The 25,908-nt window shown below is 43.9% G+C and overlaps 1 protein-coding gene across 4 annotated transcripts in view; it reads left to right on the top strand.

Moving 5' to 3' along the window:
* Positions 1–25,908, top strand: part of KIAA1671 (KIAA1671 ortholog) — a 215,732-nt gene that overhangs the window by 74,447 nt on the left and 115,377 nt on the right. For all 4 annotated transcript variants that reach the window (XM_072600109.1, XM_072600108.1, XM_072600110.1 and 1 more), the window contains 2 exons: positions 3,614–6,571; positions 11,477–11,599. In XM_072600109.1, the coding sequence (XP_072456210.1) occupies positions 3,614–6,571; positions 11,477–11,599 (3,081 nt within the window). The remainder of the gene's footprint in view (positions 1–3,613; positions 6,572–11,476; positions 11,600–25,908) is intronic.

The raw sequence follows: 25,908 nt of genomic DNA, 5'->3' as shown, positions 1-25,908 counted from the left end.
GTGTATATACATATAAAATAGATGTGTCTGTGAATGTATACATTCACTGTTTATGGTCTTCCTCATATTGTTCAGTTGATTCTTCATGACCCCATTTGGGGTTTTCTTGGCAAGATACCAGAGGGGTTTGCCATTTCCTTCTACAGTTCATTTTGAAGGTGAAGAAACTGAGGCAGACGGTAAGGTGACTTGCTCAGGGTCCCATAGCTAGTATCTGAGGCCAGATTTGAACTCAGGAAGATAAGTCTTCTTGACTCTAGGCCTGGTACTCTATCCACTATGGTGCCACCTAGCAGCCCGAGTGTATATAGTTGACAATTAAGTGCTTGATAACTAAGAGCCCTTGCTACCCCTAGGGAGCTTTCTTAAACTGAAGATGAGTTTCCACACTGGGAATTCCCCTTCTCCTTTAAAAAAATTATGTAAAAATATATAACACTGGGATTCTGCAACATTTCCCAGATTTTACAGCCAGAGACAGGTGAAAGACAGGTCTTGAATCCAGATGGTTTTTTTGGGGGGGTGGGGTTCTACTCATACATTCTTATTAAACACATTTTCACATTGGTCATGTTGCATAGAAGAATTAAGATGAATGGGAGAAACCATGAGAAAAACCAAACCAAACCAAAACATAGTACAAGAGAATATATATTGCTTCATTTGGCAATCCAGTTCCATCGTTCGTTCTCTGGATGTGGAAGACATTTTGCCTCGAGTCCATTGAGAATGTTTTAGGTCCTTGCATTGCTGTGAAGGGCTAAGTCTACCAGAAAAATTTCTTGCACACTGTGGTTGTTACTGTGTACAATGTTCTCCTGGTTCTGCTCCTTTCACTCACCATCAGTTCATAGAAGTCCTTCCAGACCTCTCTGAAGTCTTCCTGTTCATCATTTCTCATAGCACAATAGTATTCCATTATATTCTTATACCATAACTTGTCATTCCCCAATTGATAGACATCCCGTTGATTTGCAGGTTTTGGCCACCACAAAGAGTGCTGCTATAAATATTTTTGTACATGTGGGACCCTTTCCTATTTTTATGATCTCTTGGGGATACAGTCCTAGAAGCGATATTGCTAGGTCAAAGGGTGTGCACATTTTTGTTGCCCTGTGGGCATAGTTCCAAATTGCTCTCCAGAATGGTTAGATCAGCTCCACCAACAATGAATTAATGTTCCAACTCTGCTACATCCTCTCCAGCATTTATCATCTTCCTGTTCTGTCATGTTTGCCAATCTTATAGGTGTGATGTGGTACCTCAGAGTAGTTTTGATTTGCATCTCTCTAATCAATAGTGATTTAGAGCATTTTTTCATATGATTTTAGATAGCTTTAATTTCTTCCTCTTGAAAATTGCCTGTTGATATCCTTTGATCAATTATCAGTTGGGGAATGACTTGTATTCTTGTACATTTGACTGAGTTCTCTACCTATATTGGGAAATGAGGCCTTTATCACAGACACTAGTTGCAAAAATTCTTTCTCAGTTTTCTGCTTCCCTCCTAATCTTGGTTGCATTGAGTTTGTTTATGCAGAAACTTTTCAATTTAATGTAATTAAAATGATCCATTTTGCACTTCATAATGTTCTCTATCTCTTGTTTGGTCATACATTTGTCCATTCTCCATAAATCTGACAAATACACTATTCCTTGCTCCCCTCATTTGTTTATGGTATCATTCTTTATACCTAGATCATGTATTTGGACTTTATTCTTGTATATGGTGTCAGGCATTGGTCTATGCCCAGTTTCTGCCACACCGTTATCCAGTTTTCTTAGCAGTTTTTGTCAAACAGTGAGTTCTTATCCTAGAAACGGGGGTCCTTGGGTTTATCGAACAGTAGATTGCTGTTATATTCATTGACTACTGTGTCTTGAATACCTAACCTGTTCCACTGGTCTATCCCTCTATTTCTTAGCCAGTACCAAGTGATTTTGATGATTGCTGCTTTATAATACAATTTGAGATCTGGTGGGGATAGGCCACTTTCCCTAGCATTTCTTTTCATTACTTCCCTTGTTATTTTGGACCTTTTGTTCTTCCAGATGCATTTTGATATTATTTTTTCTAGCTCTAGAAAATAGTTATCTGGTAGTTTGACTGGTATGACACCAAATAAGTAAATTAATTGAGGTAAAATTGTCATTTTTATTATATTAGAATCCATATCTTTTGTGCTGTAAGACCAGCTCTCCGTTCTAACATACTACCTTGCCTGTTATCCAATCACTTAAACCTTTTAATGCTCAGGCAGCTCTTTGAGATTATAAATTGCTAAGCAGGTACTTGCAGTCTGGGACAGCTAGGTGGTACAGTGGATAGAACAGTGGGCCTACAGTTAGGAAGACTCAACTCCTTTAGTTCAAATGTGGTCTCAGTTGTGTGACCCTGGGCAAGTCACTTCACCCTGTTTGCCTCAGTTTCCTCATCTGCAAAATGAGCTGGAGAAGGACATGGCAAACCTCTCTAATCTCTCTGCCAAGAAAACTCTAAATGGGGTCGGGAAGAGTTGGACATGACTGAAAAGTGAGTGGACAACAACAGCTTGTGATCTGGTTTGAGAGGGAGTGTTAATTGGGAAATATTTCACAAAAAACAGATAATAATTCATAGCTAGTGTTCCATTTTAAAGCAAAATCAATATAAAACACAGGGATTACTGGCCTCATTTCATTTGAAAAAATGAACCTAATTCAGGAGCCTAAGATTCTCCCTGCTCCAGGAAGCCCTACCTTTCTCACAGTGATGGTGTGTGGTTCAATGACCAGTCTTGTTAGAGAAGACCAGAGTCCCATTACCAGAAGCTTGGGCCTCAGGGGACTGACCACAGCTCCTTATGAAGAATTTTCATCTTCGGGGGTGGGGTGAGCATGGAGGACCCTACAGTTAATATCCACCAGTAGTAGAATCCCTGTAGAACGGAATCTCCCCCAGGGCAGGGCCTGCTTCATTTTCTTGTCTTTCGTATGCCCAGGGTCTAGCCCAGGATCTGAACCAGAGTACGGGCTAGTTTTCTACTTGTTGAAATAGAGCTGGGGATAGGGCCTTTGAGATCATCAGCTTGCCTCCAGGACATGCGATCCTTCCCTGATTTCTGGGCTTTTCTGCTGAACTCCACAGAGTATCTTTGGACATCCCAGCTGGCCCAATGTTTTCTTCAAAGTCCTTTTCTAAAAGAAACTGTTGGCATGACCATCTTGTGTCCAGCTCCCTCTTCAGAGGTTGTAATGTCGTAATGGGTCTTTATTACAGACAGATCCCTGACCTGTAAAAACAAAGCAACCACACAGAAAAAGATGCATAGACATTTGACTGTTGACGTAAAAAGATATGCTGCTGTCATTTTACCTTTTCTAAATTAGTTGGGTCATTTTGTAAATTTTCTGCTCTGTCGCTTTGAATAGTTATTGGACTACTGTACGTGACTAGAGAGAGGATCTGAATGTACCCCCAAACTGTATTCTATTTAAGACATCCCCCTTTAAATAGAAGGAAATTTCATCCACCTGCGCTTTGTAAGCCACTTCAATTAGCCTCATGAGCCTGCTTTAGTTTTTGAGTTCTTCCATATTGAGTTTTCTTTCTTTCTCCCTTTTTTCTTCATAGAACAGAGAAGGGCAGAGTTTGCTCAGAATGGATTTGAACGGAGCATCTTCTGGGAGAAACCAGTGGAAGCCTGTGAAGCCCTGTGAGAAAACCAGACAGACTGAGCGGAAACTGAGTGCCAACAACGAGTCAGACGGCTCCCTCTTCTCGAAAGAGGATTCCACCATGGCGCCCCGTCGGCCTGCGGCCACCATGGCTGAAGATGATGGGGACTTTCAGACTGTCTGGGCAACTGTGTTTCAGTCCAATGTGATGAAGTACCCTGTGGCTGACCGTTCCTTCTTGACATCCTCCAGTGAGTCAGCCAGAAAATGTGGTGAGTCACCTAGCCTAGCAGCACAGAAAACATCATGGTTAGTGAAGGGGCCGCTGGACAATGCAAATGTCAGAACCGAGAATTCAAAGTGGGCTGAGAAACCCTGGAGTAGCATACTGTCGAACGAAGAAAAAAGCCCAGTTAATGCCACCCTGTTGGAAAAACGTCCCAGGGACGAAAGATGGAATGTGTCCTCGGTGAAGCAAACGGGAAATAGTCTTTCTCACCAAAGAATCGAGCCAAGATATGACATTGTACATATGACTGGCGAAAGGGTCCTCAGCAAGGCTGTGGTGACTGCCCCTGAGGAGAAGGCCGTGACGCTTAGGACTAATAAACAGTGGTCTTCTCAGAAGCAGGGCTCTTGGAATGAGGGTCTGAGCATGAAGCAGCAGGGTAGACTGGACATGAAAATGGGGCGCTCCCAAGTTTCTAGTTTGGTTGGGGAAGCCCGAGAGAGGCTGGAAACAGCTACCCCTAAGTCTGAATTCCATGAACCCAAGGACGTGTTAGGTGGGAGCTCGCTGCCACCCAATAAAATTGTTGAGAGATCCTATTTGGGAAACCAAGACAAGACTCCCGGGATTGTGGGCGATGAAGAAGCTGCTCAGTTGTTCCCCTGGCACATTGCCAAGGGAAAGGAAAGTCCGATCCATGTCTCTGAGACTGTGGTGGTCAGAGCAGCCCATATAGGTTCTTATAATGTACAGCCAGTAGAAATGAAGAAGCTTGATTCACGAAGTCCAGTAGAAGGAAGGAGCCAGTTTCGTGATTATTCAGAGAGCTCTCATCCCAGGGACTTGGCTAAAGAAGAATCCTTTGACCTCAGATCAAGAAAACACTTAGGCTCAAGATCCATGAGAAAAGACCCTTTGATAATGGGTGAAGAAAGTGAATGGAGCCAGTCCCCAACCCCGGAGCCAGAAGCCAAAGTCAGAAAGTCAGGTAGTGTGGATCTGAGAGTCACAGAGAGATGGCGACGGAGGACATTGCCTCATGATGTGAAGTTTGATGAATTCGTCTCATTTGCCCCAGAACCGACCAAGAGGCATGGGAGACGAGCTGACTCTCTGTCCCCCAGGGATGCCTCCTTCAAAAAGAGTCGGCACACCCAAGATGGACCAGATTCGGAGGAGTCCAGTCGGGATGTGCCTCAGAATGCAAAGGATGCAGCTCCAAAGCCAGACCCTCCTCGGGAGCCCAGGGAGACCCGTTTTGCTGTGACATATCAGATCCCTGGGGATAAAAGAGACTATAACATGGACAGTTCTGTTTATGAAAATAGGAAGGCCTCTTCGTTAGACAAAGATGAGCCAGTCAATGTCCATAATTCTAGAAAACTCAGCTTTTGGTCTGAATCATCCCCAAGCTCTAGGTTAGCTCCTCCAAATCCCAGAGATCTGTCAGACAACTTTGAGAGGAAAACTTGGCAGGCCAAAGAGAGGGAACAGGAAAACCTCAGTTTTTCTAGGAGCCCAAGGTCCAGTGACCAGCCAGTGCTGCCTGGGGAGAGAAGGACGAGACATGCAGATGGCAGAGGGATAGATGTGGATGCTTTGTCAGTTAGCCAAAGGTCAGCAACTGTCAGCATCCCCAGTGACCCCAAAGACAGTGGAGGCAAGAGTTCCTCCAGAGCTTCTGAGCATTTTATGTATTCGTCAAAGAACAGTGACCTCCTGACAAGAAGGAAGCAGCGGGATGCCCGTGAATCACTCAGGACCAAAGCTGAGGATGGTTATAGGTCAAGTATCCTTGACATAGATGCCCTCATGGCAGAATACAAAGAAGACTCCGTAAAAGGCAGTGAGCCCGGGGACTGGAAGGAGGACAGAGTACATTCTAGTCATGGTGGGTTTCAGTGGGAAAGGCCAAGTACCAGGAGTTCAACTGCAGATAACCTTTCCCAAAGGTATGACTGGAGGGGCCAGAAGGAAGCCCAGGATCATATGGGTTTTAGAAAGTCGGTGAATCTCCCTGGGCAGCTACGTCCCAGGCCTGAAGAATCCAGCTCCATGATACCCTCTGGACCTGAAATAAGCAAAGAAAAGACTGGGTCCCCCACTCACGAACTGAGTAGACAGAAAGCTCCCAGCACCAGATTCACCCCTCCACTCTGGGGGATGCCCCAATCTGAACTTTCTGAACAGTCCCCTTCTGATCTCTGGAAGAAAAAAACAGCTGAGGATCAGAAAATGGAGGTGGCACCTGCTAACAAGCCACAAAACACCAAATGCCGGAGTTACAGGGCTGAGGCAAGCACCCCTTTACATGATATTAAAAACACAGAGGTAAGCTTGCCTCCCAAGACTTCCCCTGTTGCTCGTGATGCCATCTTACTTGAGGATGAAGTCTGGGCTCCCCGAAACTCTGTGGGGAAAAGAGAGAAAGTGTCCTCTCTCAATGGAAGAACTAAAGTCAGAAGAGAAGACTATGATTCGGATTTTGGAAACATCAAGCGTACTTATTCAGAAAAGATAGCCCCTGCTTCAGTCCGAGAGAATCTGTCCCTCATGCAGGAGGCCCGAGAACGAAGGAGAGATCCATTAAAAGCCCAGAAGAGTCTCCCAGGGGAAAATCTTGAGAGCACTGTGGCCTACAAGGAATTCCCACACTGGGAAACGAAATCCAGTGAGGATCATAAGGTATTTATATACTGAAATTCGTTTCTGTTCAACACACCTCTCATGTTCCCAGCCTCAAGTTAGGAGACCAAAAAAAAAAAAAAGTATTAGCATACACTAAGGAGAAATCAAAAGGGCCAAATGATAAGATCAAAGATAAGTGAAAAGAGCCCCTAGATTGCTGTCAGTTGCTTCTGGCTCTGCGTTGTTTTCTGAGCTTTCCTTTCCTTCTGCGTAAAAGGATAAGGTTGGATCAGGTGGTTTGTAGGGGTCCGGCTCGAGCTCCAACATTCTGGGCTCTGTGACCTAAGAGCGATTTCTCCTCCCTGATTCTCTGACTCATGAGTGATTCTCTTATACTTGGACCCAGTGGGGTTCATTATCTTTCCCTCCTCTCCACTTCTCAGTTTTTTCTCCATCTTTCCTGTCATTCGTCCTCACAAACATGGGGCCATGACCAACTCTTCCTCCTCACTCTCTTCTCTTAGGGTACAATGTAAGAAAATCCTGGGTTTCCAGTCAGAACACTTAGCTCTCTCTCATTTTAACTTGCCTGTGTTACTTTGGGCACCAGTGTTTCCTTGTCTGTGGCCTCAATTTCCTTGTCTGTAAAATGTTGGGGTGTGATCCTAGGTCTTGTCAGTCAAAAAATTCAATTCATGGAGAGAGAGGAACATATGTTAAACACTTACTATGTGCTAGGCACCTCTTTATAAATAATATCTCCTTTGATTTTCACAACAATCCTGAGAGGTAGTTGCTGTTTTTATCACCACATTTACAGATGGGAAAACTGAGACAGACAGAAATGAAGTGACTCAGAGTCTAGCCCAGAGGCCTATTTATTGGGCCATCCTAGCTTAGCCTAGTCCAGGTGGCACATTTCAATTCGACAAGACTCTTATTAAACACCTACTGTGTGTTAGTTATAGTATAATAAACGAGGTCTGGTTTTGGAATCAGGAAGACTCAGATTCAAGTCCTCCTCAACATACTTAGTGACCTCTTGATGCCGTAGACAATAAGTAAGACTCAGTTACAGAAAGATTGCTGTTGACGAAGGGAGCTTCCATGCTCAAGGTTCCCTACCCTGATGAAAGCATTGGTTATGGAAAAACACTGCATCATACATTTGTCTCTGTCTTCAAACAGTTTATATTGTCCTGGGGAACTATACCCTAAGTGAGGCATTATGGGACAGTGGTAAGAACTTGGGTTCAGACTCCATCTCTGACGTTTCCTTCTAGTGTAGATCAGCCTGGCTGGAGAATACAGCTGACCACAGCAAAAGGCCATCCGTGGCCCCCCTCCATGAGTTCTGCTTTGTTTTTAGTCATCCAGCGACTATTTTTGCCTCTCTACAGGATTGCTATTCTGGGAGCAGTGGGGAGAGGGCTTCTGGGAGAATGCCAATGGAAATGTGACATTTAATCCTTCCCTAGACTGGAGCAGCAGCATGGCTGCTGAGAAGGGCCCAGGAGAAAGGCAGCGTTGTAGCAGAGGGTACCCTGGCCTGAGACCTGGAAGAGCTGCTCTGCCCTCCGGCTCTGGCCCCCATTCACGGGAGCTGGAGTGTCTGCTCCTATCTCCTGGACCCCAAACATGGATTTTCAACAGGAAGGCTGTTTCCTTATCTGAGAAGTCCTTAGACCACATGGAGCTGCCCTTTCTCACACAGGGCATGTTCACTGCTCCTGGGCCCAATTTGGCAGAAAGGCTGGGGTGCTTTGGTGACACCTGATTTAATCAACTCCTGCTGCATTTTCTCTCTCCAAGAACACAAATGCCAAATAATTTTTATTAAATTTTTTAATTTAAAAAAATAAAAAAATTATTAAAAAAATAAAAGTTTCTTTTAAAGAACATAATTTTAAATTTAAAAAATTGTTTAAAAAAATGAAATAAATTTTTCTTTAAAATAAAACAAGATTTTTATTTAAAAATGGAATGTTTTTATTTAAAATAATTTTATTAAAAATGAAATAATTTTTATTTAAAATACTTTTATTAAAACAGTTTTTATTTTATTTAACAAAATATTTATTTCAAAATAATTTTATTAAAAATAATCACTTTTATTTAAAATAATTTTATTAAAAATGAAATTTTTATTCAAAAATAAAGTAGTTTTAAAATAGTTTCAATAGAAAACAAAATCATTTTTATTTAGCAATAATTTTATTAAAAAGAAAATGACTTTATTTAAAAATGAAATGGAATAAAATTTTTATTAAAAAATAAAGTTTAAGAAAATAAATTTAACATGAAATAAAATTGTATTTAAGTAATTGTCATTTAAAAACAATAACTATTTAATTGAAAATATTTTTAAGATAAAATATTAATTTAAAATAATTTTTAAAATTTAATTCATATTTGTATTTGACATTTTTAAAAACAGATTTTATCATTGTCTTTTTTTTTTAAACATCCTGGTTGTTTCCAGAGATATCTCCTTCCCACTCCCAGTCCAGTGAGCTCTCTTTTGTAACAAAGAATATCAGTTAAGAAAAGTTAATGGACCATGGACATACACAATCTCTGTAAGCTCCCTCTCACCCCCCAGAAAAAGGGAAGGATTAGGTTGGGGATAGGAAACTGCCTTTCCTCCTCATTTCGGCAGGACCCACATGGGTCGTCACAGCAGTGATTGGAAGCTTGACTTTCTTTGGGAGAATTCTCTATGTTCTCATAGTCAGCGGATCTCTCTATCCCTTGCTTCTGCTCCCTTCCTTTTCCTTTCCTCTTCCTTGTCATTTCTTGAGAATTGGAAAGCCCAGACAACCTCATTTATTTGAGAACACCAGAGCCTTAGTTTCCTCATCTGTCAAACGAGGGGGTTGTACCCAGTGCTCTCCAACAGCTCTAAACCTAGATATGATTCTGTGATTGTTCCCAAACATTTGTTCACACTTGTTTTTTTTCAGTCATGGTCTTCATGACTTCCTACCCTTGGGGTTTTCTTGGCAGAGATACTGGAGTGGTTTGCCATTTCCTTCTTCAGCTCATTTTATAGATTAGCAAACTGAAGCAGACACAGTTAAGTGACTTGCTCAGGGTCATACAACTAGTAACTGCCTGAGGCTGGATTTGAACTCCAGTATTCCTGATTTCAGTCTGTCCACAGTGCCACCTGGCTGCCCCACGTGTTCACTTGTTCCTGAGTATATCTGAGAGAGTGGGTAGCAAATAGTGGGACCCTGAACTCTGAAAAGCCCCATCCCGCTTTTTATCGGAGGATACTTGTGATTCTAAGAGTCAGGAGTCCCTGCTTTGGAGCTTCGTTTCCCAGTGCAAACTGCCAAATGTTCCTTAACCCAAGAGTTTCAGTGACTCGTCTGAGGTGACCCAGTTAGTCTGTGTCAGAGGTGGGACTCAGAACTGACATTGAGGCTAGGTATGTACCCATTGTACCACACTGCCTCTCATGAAGCCATCTAGCTGATGGTAAAAGCAGGGTCATTTCTTTTCCTGTAAAAAGCAGAATCTTAGGATTTAGACACCTTAGTGTCCAGTACTCTCATTTTACACAGGGAGGAAGCAGAGGCTCAGGGAGAGCAAGGTGACTTGCCCCCAAGCCTGGAGTGGTCTCCATCCTCACCTCTGTCTCCTGGCTTCCTTTAAGTCCCTGTCAAAATCCCACCTTCTACAGGGAGCCTTTCCCCACTCCCCTTTAGTCTAGTGCCTTCCCTCTATCAATTATCCCCAATGTATTTGATCTCCAATCTCACCAGTACATAGTTGTTCGCATGTTGTTTGCCCCATTTAATTTTGAGCTTCCTGAGGGCAGGGGCTGTATCCCCAGAGCTTAGCATAAGCCTGGCTCCTAGTAAATGCTTAATAAATGCGTGTTGACTTTTTTGTAGCCCTAGAGCTTAGCACAGTGCCTGACTCGTGGTAAATGCATAATAAATGTTTACTGGCTGGCTAGTAGCCAAGGCAGGATTTGTACTCAGGTCTTCATTGCATCACACTGCTCCTAGTCTCTGCCATCAGTAAGTCTTCCTCAGTGTCTGCTGTGCCCAGCCCTGTTCTGGGTGGTGGGGTGGTCACAGGAGATAGCTGACATGAGCTCTTCCCTCAAGGACCCTCCCTCCTCCCTCCATTGGGGGATTGAGATTCACACAACAATGGAATCTTTAGGCAACAGCTGTGTCCTGGTTGGCTGTAAAAGCAGTTGGACCATTGGTGTTTTGTGTTTGATTAATTGTACTGAATTGATTGATAACGATTGGCCATTGACCTGAGTTCAAATCTCACCTCAGACACTTGACACTCACTAGCTATGTGACCTTGAGCAAGTCACTTAACCCCAACTGCCTCATCCTGGGTCATCTCCAGTCATCCTGATGAATATCTGGTCACTGGATTTAGATGGCTGTGGAGGAGAAGTGAGTCTAGTGACCTGCACAGCCTTCCCTCACTCAGAACAAAGTCAAGTGCAAGTCATGTCATTATTTCTCTGATGGCGTGGTTTTCTTTGGCAACGAAGGAGAAACACACACGCTTAGGAATCCTGCAACCTGTACGTATGTTGTCCTAATGAATGGAAAAAAACCCCAAGAAATAAACCTCAAAAAAAATCCTGTGTGACGTTGTAATAGATCTCATTTCTTAGTTTAGCGCAGCACCTGGAACATAGTAGGTGTTTGATAACTGTTTGTTGATTGATTAATTAATTGTACTGGGAGGTTTATAATGCGTTTTTCTCATAAAGACCCTGTGAGGGTAGATGGGTCAAGGATTATTGCTCTCTGTTGGCAGAAGAAGAAACTGAGGTTCTGATAGGTATAGCTACTTACCTAAAGTCACAGAGCTAGTATGTATCAAAACTAGGACTTGAACCCTCGTCTTTTGACTTGTAAGTCTGTCACACTTTTCATTACATTTAGCTACTTTCTCTCTTTGGTTACTCGGGTGCCACAGGACACTGAAAAAGAGAAGGTCCGACCTGCAAACAATAAATCCCCCCTGAGAGGCTTCACTCCTGCACCTGTTTCCAGGAGAAGGCACAGCTTCTGTAAAGACAAGAAAATGGACCCTTTTATGGTAAGTTTTCTTTTGCCTAGAACCAGCCATTCTGCCCCTATCTTTCCTCCACAGGGTGGGAGGAATGCTGGTCCAGGAACATTTAATTACAGTGGATGTGCTCGCGAATGGTACTTCCCCCTATACTTGGGGTGATCTTTTGGGCACACTTGGGCACGGCTGTGTTCTGTTTTTGCGTTGATGTGAAGTGAAAGGAGTGGTGGCATGCTCTGGGCTTCATGAAGTGCGTCTTGATGTCCTGTTGCAGATAAAAGTCACTTTTTTTAAACTTGGGAATATGTGTTGGAGTAAATTGAGGAAATTTGAGAATACAAGATCGAATGAAATTTTTGTGGGTCACTGAACAGCTTTGCATTTAATTTTGCATCCTTTCTGGTGGCTAGATTTCTCTGTGTTATATGCTTTTTAAAAAAACATAAATGGATATTATGTTTTCCAAAGGTTATTTATACATCCGTTGAATGAGGGCTTCCTTAGTCATACTATTATGGTTGTTGAACATAATTGGATTGTAGATCCTCCCTGGCCAGAATGAATTATTTTGTCTTGGTCTATATTTTCTCTTGCGTTTTCTGGTGTTTTCTTTAACATGTTTCCATTGATCTGCCTGAATGCTGTCACCCCGCCGTTGGTTTCCCAATGATGAGTGTGCTTCAAGGCCCATGTGGATGGTTTTCTTTTTCCCTTTGGAAAAGTAATTATTGTCATTAGTTGTGTGTGTCAAGTAGGTACCTTCTAATTGAGTCACACTTAGCAGTTAGGAGATGGAGGCTAACATTGTAGACTGTCCATACAGCCAACCTGCATCTTCTGCTGGGGTGTTCTCCCCAGTGTGGAATTGTGGACGACAGAATGGAAGCTAGGAGAAGTAAACTCCCTGAGGACTGCTTAGTGTTTGTCTTTGCCCAGCCTCTGGCATATAGTAGGTGCTTTATAAATGCTTAATTGGTTTTTGTTTGCTTATGTAAGTATGTGCTGGTATACCTCATGGAAAGTGAGCTTCCTCAGGACAGGGGCTGTTTAGTGTTTGTATTCTAGTGCCTGGCACACAGAAGGGGCTTAATTAATGTTTGTCGATTTGTGTTTGCTTATATGGGTATGTGTTGATATATGGATATAATTTATGGAATGTAAGCTGCCTGGGGACAGCAACTGTTTAGTGTTTGTATCCTCATTCCCCAGCTCAGTTCCTGGTACACAGTAGGGGCTTAATAAATTATTGATGTATATATTGATTGCCTGTATGTGTCTAAAGAAGATGGAGTTTGGCTGGACTTGACCCTCGATTTTATCTTTGTATTTCTTCCTGTGTGGGAAGCTTGAGTCTGTGCTGGAAGCCCACCAGAATGGATGTTCCTTGGTAGACCTGCTTCAGAAATCGCCTTCGGATTTTTTGGTTTCCCAGACGGAGCTTTCTGAAGCTAACGTAAATCCCAGCCCAGCCTTGCTCCTGGTGTGTGTCTAGGCTGTTTCGTGAGGCCTGGAGTCGTGAAAATCCAGCCCGTAAAGTCCATTTGGGCTCAGCCATTGTTAGCAGAAGTCTGGTGAACAGAACAGCTGGAATCAGTGTGTTTGGAGTTGCAAGGGGAGGTAGAGATTGTCTCATCTAATCCATTTACAGAAGAGGAAACTGAGACATTCTTACAGGTCAGACCATGGCACTCCTTCGGTTTCTCAGAAAGCTTTGGTGATCCCCAGTTACCTCAAGGAAAGGGACTCTTAATCTGGGGGCCATGGACCCTAATTTTCTTGTCATCTTAAGTACTTGATTTTATGCATTTTAAAACATTTTTCTGAAGAGAGGGCCATAGGTTTCCTGAGATTGCCAAAGCTGCCCATGACACACGCACAAAAAGAATTCATAACTCCTGTTCTAGTATAAAAAACAAGTGTTTCAGGGTGGCATCTAAAGACCGTCACTATGAACTATCTTGCCAATCCCTTCCTCTGGGCAGTTCTCATCTGGACTATTGTGTTCCATTCTGAGTGCCACATTTTAGAAAATTGCCTAATTTCCTAAATTAGGGACTGGGATTGGCCTATTTATTAAGGTCCTAGTGCCAGCTGCTGGGGATACCAAAGATCAAAATGAAACTGTTCCTGCCTTCAAAGAGTTTATATTCTATTGGGAGAAGCAGCATGTACACTCTGCGATAATGGCACCGCCTGGTAGATTGTTACCCCCCACCCTCCCAGCCAGGGACTGCCTCATTTTTATCTTTGTAAGTACCTAGCACAGCACCTGGCACACAGCAGGTGTTTAATCAGTGCTTATTGGATTGAATTGAATTAGTAGGAAGAGTTGGGCATCCTGGATTTATTAGCTCTGTTCAGATGTTTAAAAGGCTAATTGTGCACCCAGATGTAGACATTCTGCTTGGTCCCAGAGGACAGAAGGAGAGGTGGAGGAGAAGCATTTTCTAACAATGAGGGCTGTTGAAACCATGGAGTAAACTGCCTCTTGGAGCTGGCATTTGAGCTCCAGTACTGCAGGTCTTCAAGGGGAGGCTGGCACTCCTCAGGAATGCCCACCACCACTCATAACTTCTCCAGGAATCTGTGACTTGACCAAGATCACACAGCTCAGGGAGATATAGTCCAGAGGAGGTGGAACTGGAAGGAACCTTAGAGGTCCTGTATTCCAATCCTCTCATTTTACAGATGAGGAAACTGGGCAGAGTTTATGTGACTTACCCAACCATGTTGACTGTAGAATGTGAGATCTGGAAGGAACTTTGGAGGCCGCACATTTCTAGATGGGTAGTTACGAAGGGCTGGATCCCTTATGACAAACTCTGGTTCCTCGGTACCCTGACATGGTCAGGCCCCAGGGGGAATCCACCCCATCCTCCTTCCTTTCTCCCCTGGCATTCTCTCTCTCTCTCTCAGGTAGTGCTGCAGCCTTTCCCTAATCTGATCTGAACTGAACTTTTCCCGAGCAGACAAAGGTTAGACGGAAAAGAAGGGCCATTGAAAACCCTCTCCCTTTTTTTATAGTCCAGGCTTATCAGAGTTCCTCCCCCTTTCCTCGAGCCTCTTTGGCCTCATTTAACTGAAGAACCACTTCCTCTACCCCTTTGTCTGCTCTCCTGCCCAGCCTCTTTGGCTTTCTCTGCCTGACTCGTGGATTGGTCGTCTCCTGAGGGACCCAGCTGGGGCTCTCGGAAAAGACTGCATATTTCTGCAAATGCTGCACAGCCTCCTCCTCCTTGTCTGTCCCATTGCCCATCTGCACAGAGATGGACGGATGGGCTGGCCACATGACCGTCTTCCTGGCTTTCACTCTGATGGAGGTTTCTGATAGTGAAGGCAGCAAGTGGACTGTCCTTGGCACTTAATAGGGACTTGAACACTGATGGCAGTACACAGAATAGGTGCTTAATAAATGCTTGCTAAATCACCTTGATCAGGATGCCAGCCAGGTAGCATCAACTGGTGATAGCATGGTCAGTTCATCAACACGAAGGTACACTAAGTCCCTCCCATGTGCCAGGCCCTGGGTTAAGTACCAGATTTACAAAGACTGATTCCAAATCTTTGCTTGGATACTTACTAGCTATATGACCCTGGGCAAGTCACTTGACTTGCCTTTCTCGATTATTTCCTCTCTAAAATGGGGGTACTACTGACACCTACATCCCGGGGTTGTTGTGAGGATCAAATGAGGTAGTATTTGTAAAGTTCTCTGCAAATCTTAGGCCACCTGAGCAGAGGTGTGGAGGCAGGAGATGGGATATCGTATATTAGTTTACCTGGACTGTGGAGTGTAGAAAGGGGAATAATGTATATATTCATGGAAAAGCACCTCTGATTGCTCCTAGTAGCGGGGGCAGTGAATGGAGCACTGGGCCTGGGTTCAGATCCAGCCTCAGACACTTACTAGTTGGGTGACCCTGGTCAAGTCACTTCACCCAGTTTTCCATGGTTTCCTCATCTCTCAAGTGAGCTGGAGAAGGAAATGGCAAACCATTCCAGTGTCTCTGCCAAGAAAACCCCAAATGGGATCACGGAGAGTGAAACATGACTGAAACGATTGAAAGACTACAAGACTTCTCACGTGGTGCTTTTAAAAAAGCTTTAGCACTCAGGCTCCTCCTCATTGCCTGTCTCACCACTAAGGTTAGCTTGGTCTGGGTCTAAGGTGCCCCTCCCCATCCCCCAGACTCCTGTAGAGCTAATTACTTCTTACCATTTTTCTGGAGGGTGTGATCACTCCTTTTAAATAGTGGCTTTCTGCTATATTTGTGGAAATCCTCATTGAGGCTACCTTGGCCAGGGCCCTGAGGGAGCTCTTGTTGTTAGTCAAGGGGAGAAATCCAGTGGGATTCTTCCACTGACCAGCCTTTGGAATTCCAAGATGAACTTACCCAGTATAGCTGAGCTGCCAGTCCATTGTAGGCTATAGCCTGGGCTACGGTTATTCATTCATTCACTTTGTTTTTCCTGTGTGGATTGTTAGGCTACTCTCCTTTGGGTTCTCTCTAAGCATTTTATCTTGGCATGGAGAGAAGTGATTTCTTTGGAGTTTCCCTGAGCTTCAGATGCTCCTCCCTTTAATACTTCCTAGCCTTTGTGAGCATGGGCAATCCAAATAGGCCTCAGTTGCCTTCCTCACCTGTAAAGCAGGGATAATACTCCCAGTGGTACCTGCCTCACAGGGCTGTCAGGATTAGATGAGAGTACAGGCAAACCAGTTGTCAGACATTAAAGCAAAGGATCTGAAGCCCAGGGAGGGGGGCAGCGTGCCCAGAGTCACAGGTTGTAACAGTCCCAGGGTTCTTTCCATTATACCTTCCTGTCCTTGTAGGAGCACCACTTTAGAGTTCAAAAGGACCATAGATGAGGAAACTGAGTGACTCTGAGGAAATGACTTATCCAAGGTCACACAGGTAGAATCATGGGATTTACAGCAGGGAGGGACCTTTGAAGGCACTGGATTCAATTTTTAAAGCTGAGGAAACCAAGTTTCTCCGGTTCATTTTGGTTCTTCTATTCAACATGACTATGGTGAAATTGTATTTAATAGAAATGTATGTGTACATACATCCTTTGGGGAGAGAGTGGGGAAAGAGAGGGGAAAGAAGAAGAGGGAGGGAAAAATATCTAAGATATATGAAAGTGATTATAGAACACTGAAAACAAATAAAATAATTATTTAAAAAATAGATTAAAAAAATCAAATTCCCAAGGAAAAAACATTAGGAAACTGAGGCAGACAGAAGTTAAGTGACTTGCCCAGGGTCACACAGCTAGTAAGTGTCTGAGGTCAAATTTGAACTCAGGTCTTCCAGACCCCAAGTTTGGCTCTTTTTCTCCCTTGTATTCTTTCCCCACTCCATGATATCCCATCCCTTCTCTGTCTTGTCTCCATGCTCCCCATTCTGCTCTCAGAAGCCCAGCAGGCCAGAGCAATCCTCCTTCCTGAGCCAGCTTGAGGATGATGGTCTTGGTCTCCATCAGCCTTTTCCCTGGGCTGACTTGGCATCGCTGACATTTGAGAAATGAGAGCTTGGTCTTTGTTCAGAGCTAGGGTTTGGCATCAGCTGTTTCTTATCCTTGCAAATGTTGCTTGACAAGGTGGAGAATCTCCCAGAATGCTAATGAGCATTCCGGATTTGCATTGGCCACACCCACATTTCCCAGGACTGCTTTCCTCTGTTTTCATCCCTACCCCCTCCTTTCTTCTCCCCAGCCATTAGGCAATCCCTCCCACCAGCCCCTCTGGCACCAGGCTGAGGCCACTGGGACAAAGGCTTACAGAAAATCCATTAATTCAGTTTGGTCAACATTTCCTGAGCTCAGCCTGGCCTCTTACCAGGAGGATGAGGCAGAGGGGAGAGCAGAGGGCTCTCCATTTGGATAAAGAGGATATGGGTTCGAATCCCAGCTCTGCTATGTACCTTGACCTTGAAGTTACTCTGTGCCTCAGGGTCCTCAATTGAGTACAGCATAAAGAATGCTTGCTGTGGTGTCAAAGGACCTGGTTTCATATCCCACTTCTTAGACTTACTTCCTGTATTCATTTCACCTCCCCAGGCTTCAGTTTCGTCATCTGCAGAATGGGGGTCCCTGGAATGCCCCCCATTCCTAGATCCACTATCCTGTGATCATAAGAACTGGTAGAAACCTCGGATGCCACCTGGTTTAACCCCTTCATTTTACAGATAAGGAAACTGAGACAGACAAGTTAAGAGGACCACATACCTATCATGTGGTGGAGTCTGGATTTGAACTCAGGTTGTCTGTCTCCACATGTATCATACTTACTGCTTACTAACATGAGAAAGGTAGCAGAAAGCTCTGGGAAACATATCTCTGAGGAACTATCCCTGTTGTTATCTCCTTTTTACAGATGGGTAACCTGAGGCTCCTAGTGGTTAAGTGACTTGGCCAAGGTCACACAACTAGTAAGTGTGTGAAGTAGGAGTTGAATCCAAGACCCCTAACTCAAGTCCAGTGTTCTTTCTGGGAGGTTGACAGTATTTTTAGAGCTGAGTAGCAGAGAGGTTAGGCATTTTAGAATTATAAGTTCTAGGGCTAACAGATATTTAAAGGTCTCTTGGAGTCTGCAGGACCAGGTTTCTAGTCTTGCCTTAGGCACTAGCTGTGTGATCCTGAACCCTCTGTGTGACCTTTCTGGGCCTCAATTTCGTCATCTGTGAAATGGAGTTGTATTTAGTATTGTACTCAATTAAGATCCCTCCCGACCCTAAATCTATGATCCTATGATCTATGACTTTTGCAGAAAAAGAAAACTGAGGCTCAGAGAGGTTAAGTTACTTGCCCTGTCAAATATCCAGCAAATGAGCCATGGAGGATTGAAATCTTATTATAAGTGGAAGTTGTAGGATTAAGACTGAGGTCTTTTGATTCCAGGTTTAAGATTCTTTCTTTTCCTTTTCATTGTGAACTTTTATGTTTATATCACCTACATTTCTGAATGCTTCCCTCCCGAGGGAATAACAATCGATCAGTCAATGAAAAGTAAAGAAAAAAGAAAGAGAAGGGGGAAAAAAAGAAATTCATTAAAACCAGCCAACATCCCCTAAGTTGGATAGTCTGTGTATGTGGTACTGTGCACCCATAGCCCCCCACCTCTGCAGACAAGGGACATACATTTCTTGACATCCGTGAGCTTCCCCTCCATTGTTCTTTCCCACCTGGCTTTGTTTAGGCTCACTGCCTGCTTGACATGCTTTGGGTCACCAGTGGGATCCCTTGTCAGAATCCCAGAATCTCAGCGTGGGAAGGGACCTCAGAGGCTAGCCTTTTCTGGTAGCACAAAGCCTCAGAAACTACCAGTTTCTAGAGTTCAGACACGAAAATCAGGGTGATGAGACTCCCAGCCACCATGGGCTTTGCAAACCAGTGACAAACTAGGGGTTCTTAGCTCCCAGGATGAGAAGAGAGCCTTCCTCCTTCCCTTCCCCAGGGATTCAGCCAATCAGTCAGCAGTTCCAGGCATGAGGGACAACCAGAAAACATGCCCAAAGCCAAGAGCCTTGTTTGGGGAACAGCCAGGAAGCCTGTGCCCCAGATTATACACCCCCTTCCCTCTTTCCCATAAAAAAGTTTGCTCTTCGGTCTCCTTTTGTCTTGGGCTAATAAAAGGCAGTGACTCTGGTTTGTCTTGTGGTCTAGTACAAGGCTTTATGTGTGTTTGTGTGTTCCCTGGTGGGAAGCCAACCCTTGGCATGGCAGGTTTGGATTGGATCAGAGGGTCTCCGAGATTCCTTCCATTTTGTGATTTTGGGGGATTCAGGGAATGGGATGGAGAGATCACTGAAACTCCAAACTGGCAGGGATCTCTGCAACACCCAGTCCAACCCATACTTGCACAAGAGTGGTGGTAGAGAACTCACTAGCTCTTAAAGAGACCCATCATTATTATTATTAATAATAAAAGCTAGGAAGGCTTGCAGTTATCTCATTTGATCCTCACAGTGACCCTGGGAGGCAGGGGCTATTATTATTTCAATTTTACAAATGAAGAAACTGAGTCAAGTAGAAGTTGATAGCTAGTATGTGTCTAAGGTGGGATCCTAGCTCAGGACTTCGTGACTTCAAGTCTAATGTGTGTGCGAATATTTTTCCTGAAAATTAATTTAACTCTCTGGAAAACCATTTAGTCCAGCCCTACTCATTTTTCGGAGAAGGAAATTGAGGTCCAGGGAAGTGAGGTGACTTGTCCAAGGTTCCATAGTTAGTAAGTGGCAGAACTGGGATTTGAACCCAGGACTTCTGATTCTACTTCCACAGACTATCATTCAAATACTCCAGCCCCTTGGGGAATCTTTTCTCTGAATTAGCCATCTCCAGGTCCAAGGAACTTTAGAGGTCATCTGTTTTCCCCCTCCATTTACAGATGAGGAAACTGAGACTGAGAAGAGGTATAGTTGTAATCCTCCTGTGTGATGATCTGGGGGCTTTTCCTCTACTTTGTATCTGAAGACCCTCTAGTTTATCAGCAGCCATACCAAATTGTGGATGTGCTTAGCACAGAACACAATCCCCAACATGTGGTCTGATCAGGGTAGAGTGCCATTAGACCACCTGTGTCCCTCTTTGCATGCAGTGTGTGATCCTGCCACCTTCTTGGCTGCCATATCATACTGTGGATTTAGGATGAACTGGAAATCCACTTAGACCCCCAGATCGTTTTCAGGCAAACCTCTGCCCTTGAGCCATCTCTTCTCCAGCTTGTACTTTTCAAATCATGTTTTTGAACCCAAGTGGAAGATTTTTGTACTTATTGCAATTTAATTGCATTTATTCAGTTCAGTCCAATGTTCTAACCTAGCAAACCCTTTAGGGATCCTGAATCTATCCTTTAGGGTGTTAGCATCAGCAAATGCAAATTTCCAAATGTGGGGCCCAGATAGGGATAGGAGTTAGGACTGGACTTCATTGGTATGAAGAACTTGCAGGTGTGGACATTCCCTTCACCAGTGCAGATTCTCTGTAATTTATAGCCTTAGGATTGCCTGGAGTACTGAGAAGTGAGTGACTTTCTAGTAGGGGTATGCTGGTATATGTTTTAACAAGCAGCTTTCCATGGCAGTGGGAGGAAATGTACCCATGACAAATTTTAAAATTTAATATATATCACAAATTTTTTTTCACCCTTTGGTCTAGACAAGCATAATAAGTCAGGCCTTGATCTGTAGAATTTGTAGGTGTCTGAGGTATAAATGCTCACACTAAACATTTAACAATTGGCTTCCCAGACCAGTTGGAACTGACTCTACCACCTCCCTGCTTGCCAGGGTCACCAAGCTAGTGTGTTAAAGAGTCAGGACTTGATCCTAGGGCATCTGAGGTATAAATACTCACACTGAAAATTTAACAATTGTTTCCTCAGAGCCAGTGTGAGTTGGCCAGGGTCACAAAGCCAATATGGTTTAGAGGTAGGACTTGAACCCAAGGCTATATAAATGAGGTATAAATGCTGAAATTTTAATAATCAGCTCCCCAGAGCTAGTTTGAATTGGCAGTAGCGCATCTGTTCATGCTTGTCACAAAGCCAACATGTTTATTTAGAGGCAAGACTTGAACCCAGGGCTTCCTGATTCCAGGATTGATTCCCCAGCCACTACACCTGCTTAGAACTGAACCCACCAGTGCTCCAGGTGTGGTCTAACCAGGGCTGAGTATATTACACAGCAGCAGTCTCATTTCCTTTGTTGTATAAGCCGGGCTTTTCTTAATGCAGCCTAAAATCTCCTTAATTTTTTGTCAACCCATTGGCATTTGGGTTTTCGGCTCCTTCACCATGCATTCCATTTGGGTGGGCGAGCTGTGCTTCCTTGGACGTTGGGGATTTTCTCCTAAATCCCCAAACAGGTCTTAGATGGCCAGATCCCAGGAGAGAGACAGTGAGTAAGTAAGTGGCACATGCTGGGGTGGGGGTGGGGTAGGTACAAGAATGCTCCATCCACCTAGTAAATTTCACTTTGTTAATTACTTTCCACCCTTCACCTGCAGACAGGAAAGGACTCTGAGTCAGGCTGATTCTCATCCGTATTAACCAATGGCTACTAATCATTGGGTTTTTCTTTATTATATTCACTGGAAGCTTTAGGGTCCTATTACTTTCCAAATGGATGAGCTGAGATTTAAAAAGAAATTTTTCTTCTACTTATTTTTTTGCCTAACTTTCCCCATCCTTCCTTTATTTTTAAAACTAGAAATGAATGATGAATTAGATGTCTGAGGACCTGGGTTTGAGTCTGAGCTTTGCTATTTACTGCATATGAGCCCTTGGTTCCCCTCTTCTCTCCAGCTTCAGTTTCCTCATCTGTTAAAATTTGGAGGGTTGGTCAAGAGCCGGTTCCCCATCCCTGTCTATACTTTTTTTGGTGTCATGGACCCCTTTCTTGTCTGGTGAAAAAGAATGATATTTTTAAATGCATAAAATACCTAGTATTTCAAAGGAAACCAAAGGTTAGTGAAAATAAGGATGTTTTTTTTTTCTATCTAAATTCACAGACCATCTGAAATCTATCCACAGACCCCCTTGAAGCCAAGGTTAAGAGCCTCTGGTCTAGACTCTAGATAATTTCTAAAGTCTCTTCTGACTCAAACCTATGAATTTAAAGAAAAGAAGCATGATTGAAGATTTCTTTGGAATAGGGATTGGCAACCTTTAATCTATCTTAAATATGGCATGGGAGGATTTGGGGGTCTGTTTTAGTCATCCCCCCCACTTTCTACCCCCTTCCTCTCCCTGCCTCCTAACCCCTTTCCCTCCATGGCTAGTGAGAGCTATTTTGCTCCTTGGAATTAAATTGATATCCAACCCTCAAGAGAAGATGCAGGGACACCTCCCCTCCACACCCGGTATGATGGTCCAGGGGCGTCTCCCCTCCACACCCAATTTGATGAGAAAAAGGGGTCAGGACTTTGACTTGACACTTAGTAAATGTTGCCAACCCCACCCTTGGCTGAAAGGCAGAGTCCATGAAGGGACGTAATGTGATGAAAATAATATATAATGCGACATAGTAAAGCTGAGAAAGCACGGTTGTCTAAAGTTGTTTGGGACCTCCAAAGTCAGCTGATCCAAGCCTATCACTTTTGCAGATGATGGAAACTGAGGTTGAAATTCCACTTGTGTCATATTGTTCCCAAGTGACCTTGGATGGTTACTTCCTCTCATCTGTGAAATGAGGAGGTTGGAGCAGATGGCTTCTCCCAGTCTTTGGTTTTATTGTCCAGTGACCTCTTGGAACCTCAGTTTCCTCATCTGTAAAACAAGAGAGTTGGACCAGATGACCTCTGAGGTTTCTTTCAGGGCTAAATCTATGATCCTCTGAGACTATCCTTTTTGCAGAAAAATGAAGATGGGAAATGGGGTTTGACTTTAACTCTGTTTCTATTGATGGAATTTTCTTAATTTTAATACTGTCTTTTGGTCTCCCCCACCTCCCATCGGAGGCTTGTGGGAGGGAAGGTCCTTGAAAGTCTGATCGGGAGCTTCCTCTACTCTTTGGGGGCTGGGAGGAGGGCCCCTTCACCATCTCTAGCTCCGGAAATCGCTGGGAGCATTGACTGGGGACAATGAGGAAATTCTATCAAGGAGTCTCTGGTTTCAGCACCTGCAGATGGCACACGCCTCCCTCCCAGCCCAGGGTGTCTGAGGAGAAACAGAAATCGTTGGGCTACAATGAGGCATGTTCTCTGGAGGCGCTGGGGCTCTCTGCCGGCCAGGGAATTGGCGCTATATGATCTCCTTTGGGGGCCCCACTTGACACTTTGAGCTGAGGAAGCATGGAGGAGATCCAAGCCTCCAGTTACTCGAGGAACAGATAGGGTGAGGCAGGAGGAAAGAGAGCCTTCTCGAGATGTACTCAACCATCCCCATCCCTTTCCACCTTGGGCTCCAGGGTGAGTGCCTGGGTATGGCCACTCATCTTGGCTCAAGGGCCCCCACTGGTGGAGGCCTTGAGCATCTCCAGGATCTTTCTGCACAGAAAGGCTAAAATGGAACTCAGGGGCTTTGGAAGTAGGAGCTAGGGAACAGGAAAGGAAGTGTAGTCACTGTTTATTTAGTCCAGTGCCAGATCAGGAAACTGAGACCCAGAGAGGGAAGTGAATTTAATTTTTAACTAGAGGTGGAGAGGCTTTTCACAGATGAGAAAACTGAGCCTCAAAGGGTTAAATGACTTTCATTTGTTGCTCAAGAGCAGGAAAGTTCTTGGAGGGCATTGAGCCCATTTTACAGTTGAGGAAACTGAGGCCCAGAGAGTAGTTCAATGTTTGGTGGTGGACAGCTAGCTTTCTTTTCCAGGATAGAGTCACAGACAAGGGAATATAGCTTGTTGAGGACGAGGATTATTTTTATTTTTGTCATTGTGTCCCAAGCACTTAGCACATAGTAGGTGCTTTTCATGCAGTTGGTGCTTAATAAATGGCTTGCTTTTGTATATTTTTATATGTGTACAGTAGAGAAAACCAACATATTGTGGTCAAAGAACCTGGATTCAACTTACCACCTGTGCAGCCTTAGGTAATTTGCCTCTATTTCCTGGTCTGCAAAATGAGGGAATTGGACAAGATGACTTCAGAGGCCCTGGCTGGCTCAGCATCTGTAGTTATCCTCCCCACTGCCTCTAGATTGAATGAAGCAGGAACAGAGGACCATAGTGTGAGAGCAGGAAGGGCCCTTAGAGACGACACTGAGTCCAACCCCTTCATTCAACAGAGAAGGAAACTGAGGCTCAGAGGTGAAGTTACATCACCAGAGTTACAGTGTCTGAGAAAAAATTCAAACTCAGATCTTGTAGACTCCGATCAAATAAATTCCACCCTCTAGTTATTGTGATACAGTAGATAGAATGCCGGGCCTGGAGTCAGGAAGACTCACCTTTCTGAATTCAAATTTGGCTTCAGATATTAGTGGTGTGACCCTGAGCAAGTTACTTCAACCTGTTTGCCTGTGTTTCCTCATCTGTCAGATGAGCTGGAGAAGGAAATGGGCAAACCACTCCAGTGTCTCTGCCAAGAAAACCCCAAATGAGGTCGTGGAGAGTCAAACATGACTGAAGCGATGGAACACCAACAACATATTACCACCTGCTCTGCCCAGGGAAAATACATAAATTGAATGCTAGATAGTAGACTTTTAGGTTCCTTCCTTGAGGACCTCCCCTTTGTATTTTCTTAGAGCTCTTTTGGATCTTTGCTTTGTCTATAACACTCAAACTTGAATCATTCTTTTGTATGCCTTTAGATATTTGGGGTCTAGAAGCCCTTGGAGCCCAAGGATCCTGGTTATTTATTTATTTTATCATCTTTTCCATTTAACTAGTTTTTTTTTTAATTGAAAATACTTTTTGAATGAAGACCCACTCCCCCACTTCTTGCCAGTTCTACTTCCTCAACATTGGGAAATCAAGGAAGACAGAATCCCCTGTCATAATCATGTAGCCAAGCAAAAGAAATCCCCAAATTGGCCACATCCAAAAGAATAAGTCTCACACTGTACTCTTTAAGTGAGGACATGGTGAAATAGGTTCATCATGAGTCCTCAGGAATCATGGTCCTTTACCAATACTTATTAAGCTCCTCCATATGCCAGGCCCTGGCCAGGCACTTGGTGTACCAAGGCAAAAGTGAAACAGTCTGTGCACTCAAGGGACTTACATCCTGCTGGGGGAGACGACATAAGGCCCCATAAACAAATGTCACCTCTCAATTGCTCTAGGCCTTCGGCTAAGCGTATAAACCTTATAATGTCAACTTTACATATAAGCTGGGGTGAGGGACCTGTGACCTTGAGACCACGTGTGGCCTCTAGGTCCGTAAGTGTGGCCTTTTGACTGAATTCAAATTTTACAGGACAAATCCTTTTAATAAAGGGATTAAATAAAAAATAAAAAGATTAAAAATTGTAATAAAATTTAAGTAAAGGGACTTAAGGATCTAGAAGGCCACATATAGCCTCAAGGCCGCAAGCTCCCTACCCCTGATATGTAAGAAGGTTGCCCCTTCACCAAAAGGTTCCCCATCCCAGCAAAATCACACATCTCCTTTCTAGCCCTGTCTTTCTGGGTAGCATGAGTATGAATGAAAGTAGGCCTCTTAGAGGTCTGAGAAAGAGGGAACAGGTTTGGCATGAAGAGTCCCCTCCTCTATCCCTCCTTGTTGCAAAGGTCAGCTCTGTTTGGACTGCTTTGGCATTGAGATCAGAAAGAGACCCAAGCAAGGCCCTTCACTCCCTAGGGACCTTCTTGCTCTGGTACCCAAGTGGAAGAGACAGATGGGTATACCTTGGCCCAGACTCAATTTGTCACCTGCTGCCCCCCCTA

Source organism: Notamacropus eugenii, chromosome 4, assembly GCF_028372415.1.
Source record: "Notamacropus eugenii isolate mMacEug1 chromosome 4, mMacEug1.pri_v2, whole genome shotgun sequence".
Classification (NCBI taxonomy): Eukaryota; Metazoa; Chordata; class Mammalia; order Diprotodontia; family Macropodidae; genus Notamacropus; species Notamacropus eugenii.
The sequence above is the reverse complement of the archived record's forward strand: the minus strand, read 5'-3'. Positions and strand labels throughout refer to the sequence as shown.